Source organism: Entamoeba dispar, genomic scaffold (assembly GCF_000209125.1).
Source record: "Entamoeba dispar SAW760 scf_1105229462485 genomic scaffold, whole genome shotgun sequence".
In the NCBI taxonomy this organism is placed as follows: Eukaryota; Evosea; order Mastigamoebida; family Endamoebidae; genus Entamoeba; species Entamoeba dispar.
The window spans coordinates 53,091-59,072 of NW_001855216.1; the positions used below are offsets into that span (position 1 = coordinate 53,091).

Sequence of the window (5,982 nt, forward strand, 5' to 3'; positions counted from 1 at the left end):
AAATGATGCACATGAATTTTTGTTAATCTTTCTTGAAATCTTAGAAAAAGAATTAAATACAAAAGATATAAATGATTTCTCTTCTTCTATTTCACCACAACTTCTCTCTCCAATTCCATGTAGAGGTACAATAAAAACATATTCTCGTGAAAGTTCTCCTTCAAAAGAATATTATTCTCCATTTGAAGTTGAAATGAATGAGATTGGATCTGATGATTCATCTTCAGACTATTACTTTTCAAAAAATCTTATTAGTGATGTTTTTAGAGGAAGAATTAAAAGAGTAACTGAATGTTCAATCTGTCATTCTAGTTCAGAGACTTTTGAGGAATTTATTTCATTATCAGTTCCAGTACCTCAATGGTATTCAAATGAAACACACCCAATCTCATTAGAGAGTTGTATTGAATTATTTCTTCACTATGAAAATGTAGAGGATTGGTATTGTGAAGAATGTAATCAAAAGAGAAAAGCTAAAATATATTCAACTATCAATGACATTCCTAAAGTTTTAATTATTCAATTGGTTAGAATATATTCAAAGAAATACCCAACTCAACAAGTCTTGTTTCCTTTAAATGACTTAGTGGTCCAAACATCACCTAACCATTTTGATTTTTATGATTTATATTCTTTTATCGTTTGTTTATTTTTAATTCTCTGTTTAGAAACTGGTTTATCGAAATAGACTCATACAGGATCACTATCAAAAGGCCATTATATATCATGGAATAGAGTATTAGATCAATGGTACTGTTGCAACGATGAAAATGTTTCTCAGTCTAAACCTAATACATCATCTGATACTGTGTACATTCTCTTTTATAAAAGGAAGGTAAATTGAACTGATTTTTTAAAAGACTTTATTTTAATTTATTGTTTTATTAAACTATACAAATATAGTTATAAAAAATAATCTAATTAATTGTATTACTTATTTATTCATGTTTTTATTGTTTTAAGATGTATTGTCTTATGGTTATTATTTTATTTATCATTCTCAATAGTACAAGAACATTATATTATGTTTAGTTGTGAGTTTATATCATCAAATATCAATTATATAATTAACACATATTATCGTTCATTTGTATTGTTATTATGTTACCATTATTTTCTATTTCTTTTATTTTTATTGATAATTTATGATTAAATCGCTCATTAATTATCATAAATTGAATGATTTCTATTTATCTCATATTTATATTTCTTAGTTTGTAATACATTGTATTTATTTAATTATCTACTGTTATATTTTCACTATGTATATAGTTATATTATTGTTGTATTTTATTTAACATTATTCATTATATAACACAAGATGAAAGAAGCTTACAACGAATATTTAGAACATGTAGAATTTTCTTTGTAAAGTATTTTTAAATTATTCTATATTTATTTTTTCTGTAATTTTTTGATTTGAATTTCTTAAAATAAAAATACTATTCTATTTATAGGTTTTCTGTTAAAATAAAATAGATAAAAATAAATGAATTTCTTTTTATATTGTTATTGTTTCTTCTTGATTCTTTTATTTGTATTCTTCAAAGTCTTTCTTTGTTTTGTCTTTTCTAGTTATTTATTTCAAACTTACTCTAAAATTAATGCCATTGAAGGTGTAATGAATGTTATAGTTATTTCTCCTTTTTGTTTGTTTTTGTTTGTATTTTTGTTGTTAATAATTTCTTTTATTTTATGTAAATAAAATTCATGTTAGAAGAAGAACCCTCTAATGTGAGCATGTTGGAAATAAACTCTATGATAGAAGTAGAGCGTATTGAAGAAACTGAAGTAATCAATTCTCAAAATGATGAAAATCCAATTGTGGATATATCTATTAACTGACTCTTTTTAGTGAAAATAAAATTCTTGTTAATCATTGACATTAGTGTCAGTTCAGTGCTTTTCACTTGTTTATCTTTATTTGATTATTTGTAAATATTCATTTAATGATAATGTTGATTGTTCATTTAATCAGTAATTTATGACTATTTCGATACAGTTAATAACATCATTTGAATGTTGTGTTTTATTTCAATTTAATACACTTAATATCTATTATTCAATTAAACTTATTTATATTTATTTGATTAAATTCTGATACCATTTGAATGATTATGGTAAATAATTGAAATGTAGAATTGAACAAGAATGGGTTAGTCATGTATTTATTGTAGTGATATGAAAATGATTAGTTGTCACATATATTATATTCATTTTATTCATACTATGAATTCATTATTAACTTGTTTTCAATACAATCTATTCTATTTATCATCTAGAGTTGATTTCTAACACAATAATAATCAAAAAGGTGGTAAATGATAGAATAATAAAAATGAATAAAAAAAAGAATTTCATAAAATGAAAGAAAATAAAAAAAAAATAAGAAGAAGAAAAGAAAATCAAAATAGTAAAATTATAGTAAAAAGAATTAAAAGAATAATTAATAAAAATAAATTAAATTGATAATCAATTCATATTATTTCTTCATTATTAACTTTATATATTGAATAATAAAACAATAAGTGTTCAATTATTTTCAAATACCTCATCAAACTTCTGAGTTCTAATGTCCATTTCTTGTTGAATATCAAGTACTTCTTGAATGAGATGGGGATATCTTAAATTATATTCAATCCATGCTACTCACTTCTTTGGGCATATCTTCTTAATTCATATTTATCAAAACGTCCTTGTTTCTTTGATTGGACTAGCACATGAAATTTATATATTTTTGTGTATCTGGCAATGTCCTAGATTTGTTTATTTGTTAACTTATCTATTCCTCTTTCATTAATCATGAATTTTTTAATCTATGTATTGTCAGAGGTAAGCATTTCCTTATTTCTTTCAAGATAAAGAGATACGGTATGTGCTTCATTGTTTATGCTCTTAAATAAGTGACTAACCTTAGAATGAAGACAAATCACTTGTTTATCTAAAAAATATCATCATTAATTGTCTTAAAATATTCATATATCCTTTCACCTTTAATTATTTTCAGACTCTCTACGTTTTTAATTGGAGATGACAATGATTTATTATGTGGTATATTCATTGAGATGTATTTTATCATTTCATTCTTTATTTTATTCTTTATTTTGTTATTCAAAACAAAAAATAAACTATTTTTATAAATAGAAAGAATCAAAAACAAGATGAATCTAGAGTATCATATCTTATCAAAATTACGATATGATACCAAATAGAAATAGTAAAAGTTGTACAAATTAAAGAGTTTACTATATATAAACAACAAATATAGTGTGAGATGTATAGACTATGAAAAAAGAAATGTGCAAAAAAATGAATCACTTTTAATAGCATATATTAATTTCACTATCAAATAATCTAAATAATAAAATAAAGATATTTAGAATTAGAAGTAGATAAAATAAAAAGAAGATAAAATTAAAATGAACAATAAAGAACATAGATATGAACATAAGACAATACAAAAGAAAAATAAGAAAAAATAAAAAATATTTACTATAATATAGAATTTGTTATTTTTAATAAAATGAAAATCTTAAAAAAAAGAAAAACAAAAAATAAAATAACAAAAAATTAAAATCATTTTTTGTTATAAGAAGAAAATGGAATTGTTGTGAGCTTCTTTCTTCTATCTATCAATCTGAGAGAAGTTAAAGAAAGGTAAATTAAAACCAGACAGTTAAATGTTAATAGAAATATTTTCTATTGTTCCTTGATCAGGGAAATTAATCCTGTTCCTTTGCTTTAACATTATATGTTCAACATTTATTAGTTTATTCTTAGCTTTTAGTTGTTGAGTTGTGAGAATTTCATTTCTCTTTTATTTAATGTACAATAAAGTATTTCAGATATCTCTGATTTAAATATTCAACTCTTCAATTTCTTTTCTAATTTTAATGGGTATTTTAAATTCATCTTCTTTAATTTTATTTTTAAGAAGAATATATCATTACTAGTGTGTTATTATCATCAATTTTCATTTTAGCATTAATCATATTAATCAGACACTTTTTCATTGATAATCCTATTATCAAATATACATGTATTCTAATAAGTAATTAATAATATTCTCATCTTTGTAAATAACTACACCTTTAATATAAATAATATATAATCATCATAAATAATAATCACTGATGTTCTTACAATATTGATTAAGATGTTTTTCAACCAAATGGTAACATCATAACTAGACAATTGATGATTCAAAGCATGGAAATATATTAGGGTTATGTGTAGTGTCTATAATGTACCATATTCAAATCATATAAAATAAATAAAATAAGAGAATATAAAGAAGAATATAATAATAAAATAAGATATAATCATTCTTATTCTTTGTTATTATTATTTTATATTGGATGATATTTTATTATTTTATATTTGTTTATATTGTTTGTTTATATTTTATTATTATTTATTGTTGTTTATCTTATATCATTTATTTATTATATGTTGTATTGTTATTTAACAATGTTAATATGAAATGAATAATAATGAATAAATATAAAATAAGAATAAAAAGATATAAGAATATAACATAAATAATAAAATAAGAAATATATAATAAATATAAAGATAAAAGAATAAGAATAAAATAAATAAATATAAAATAATATAAATAAAATAAAAAATAAATAAAAAAGAATAAAATAAATATTTTATTATATTTTTATTTATCTTTTATTCTTATTTCTTTTATTATTTATTAAATTAACACAATGAATATGATTCTTTCAAATTAAATAAAACAAAAATGAAATATGAACATTTTTATATTCATCATTTCATTTATTGATAGATGGAATGTTCATATTCATTTATTGATTTTATTTTATATTCTTTTTTATTTTTATATTTCAAATAAATAATAATGAATAAAATCATTTCATTTCAATTACAATAATTCGTTTTGATGTGAAATTATCTGGATATTGTTTTCCACAAAGTGCATTTGATATTCCTTTATATTCAAATGAATATTGTTTACAATATGATATTATTTTATAACTTTCTTTATAAACAAGTAAATCATATATACATTCAAATGCAAACAGCCAATCACTTGATTGATTATTTAACCAAAATGCATGTTGTGGTTCTTTAATATCAAATTTATTCATTCCTTTTATTCTTCCTTTTGATTTTAATGAAAATAAAAATGAATTTGGATCTTTTATAAAATCATTAACTTTATCAATTTTCACATTAACATATCCTCCAAATTTATTTCCATCTTTATCTTCAATAATAATTATTATATGTTCTTTATTCTTTGATCAAATACTGATGTATTCTGATTCCAATTATCAATATCTGAATCAAATAATATATCAATTATTCTTTTTTCTGTCCATTCTTCTAGTTGTTTAATTATTTCTTTTGTTTTATTATTTGGTGTTGATGATGTTATTCCCATTATTATTTATTATTAAGTTTTTATTTTATTTTTAATAACATTATTTATTTTGTTGTTATATATTACATTTATTATTTTTGTTATTTTATTCTTTTATTTCTTTATTCTTCTCATGTAGAATAAGAGACTTGCTCTATAATAGTCAATATATGAAATTAAAAATAATATTACATATTAAAAAGTATGATATATATCATATTAAAGTAAAAACAAATGAGCAAATAAATTATTACAAATACCTCCAAAGAATGAAAAGAATAGAAATAGAAGTAAGAAAGAATAATTGGAAAAGAATTAGATGGAATTATAAAATGTTAAAATAATGAAAGAGAAAACATCTAAATAAGCATAAAGAAGATGAGTATCCAGATAATATTACTACAATTAATTTCTTGAAATAAATCTATGAAAACAACACTAATTTAGATTTCATAAATATTAATTTATATGATATATTAATTGAAAATAGAATTAATAATAGAATTATATAATCACTCTAGATGAATTAAATCATGCAATAAAATTCATTGATAATTGGAAAGCACATGAAGTGATAAAGTACAATA

At 20.7% G+C, this 5,982-nt stretch overlaps 2 protein-coding genes across 2 annotated transcripts in view, besides 14 other annotated features; one reads left to right on the forward strand and one right to left on the reverse strand.

The window, feature by feature from the left end:
* The window catches only part of EDI_167810 (uncharacterized protein), a gene marked incomplete at both ends in the record, with an annotated part of 970 nt that extends 957 nt beyond the window's left edge, over positions 1–13 (reverse strand). The window contains one exon of the mRNA XM_001733437.1: positions 1–13. This exon is cut by the window's left edge and continues 115 nt beyond it. Coding sequence (XP_001733489.1) covers positions 1–13 — 13 coding nt within the window.
* A 180-nt stretch (positions 14–193) lies between these two features.
* EDI_167820 (uncharacterized protein) lies at positions 194–844 on the forward strand (the record flags this gene model as incomplete). The annotated part of the gene is made up of 2 exons (XM_001739855.1): positions 194–640; positions 689–844. 2 exons carry the CDS (start codon positions 194–196, stop codon positions 842–844), a joined length of 603 nt encoding a protein of 200 aa, XP_001739907.1.
* Positions 845–862: 18 nt separating this feature from the next.
* Positions 863–943: a sequence feature (AT_rich).
* A 247-nt stretch (positions 944–1,190) lies between these two features.
* Positions 1,191–1,313: a microsatellite.
* Positions 1,314–1,374: 61 nt separating this feature from the next.
* Positions 1,375–1,508: a sequence feature (AT_rich).
* A 120-nt stretch (positions 1,509–1,628) lies between these two features.
* Positions 1,629–1,695: a microsatellite.
* A 14-nt stretch (positions 1,696–1,709) lies between these two features.
* Positions 1,710–1,840: a repeat region.
* Positions 1,841–2,048: 208 nt separating this feature from the next.
* Positions 2,049–2,097: a sequence feature (AT_rich).
* Positions 2,098–2,328: 231 nt separating this feature from the next.
* Positions 2,329–2,460: a microsatellite.
* A 626-nt stretch (positions 2,461–3,086) lies between these two features.
* Positions 3,087–3,143: a sequence feature (AT_rich).
* Positions 3,144–3,390: 247 nt separating this feature from the next.
* Positions 3,391–3,575: a microsatellite.
* An 89-nt stretch (positions 3,576–3,664) lies between these two features.
* Positions 3,665–4,262: a repeat region.
* Positions 4,263–4,264: 2 nt separating this feature from the next.
* Positions 4,265–4,319: a microsatellite.
* Positions 4,320–4,322: 3 nt separating this feature from the next.
* Positions 4,323–5,389: a repeat region.
* A 15-nt stretch (positions 5,390–5,404) lies between these two features.
* Positions 5,405–5,514: a microsatellite.
* A 14-nt stretch (positions 5,515–5,528) lies between these two features.
* Positions 5,529–5,982: part of a repeat region that runs on past the window's edge.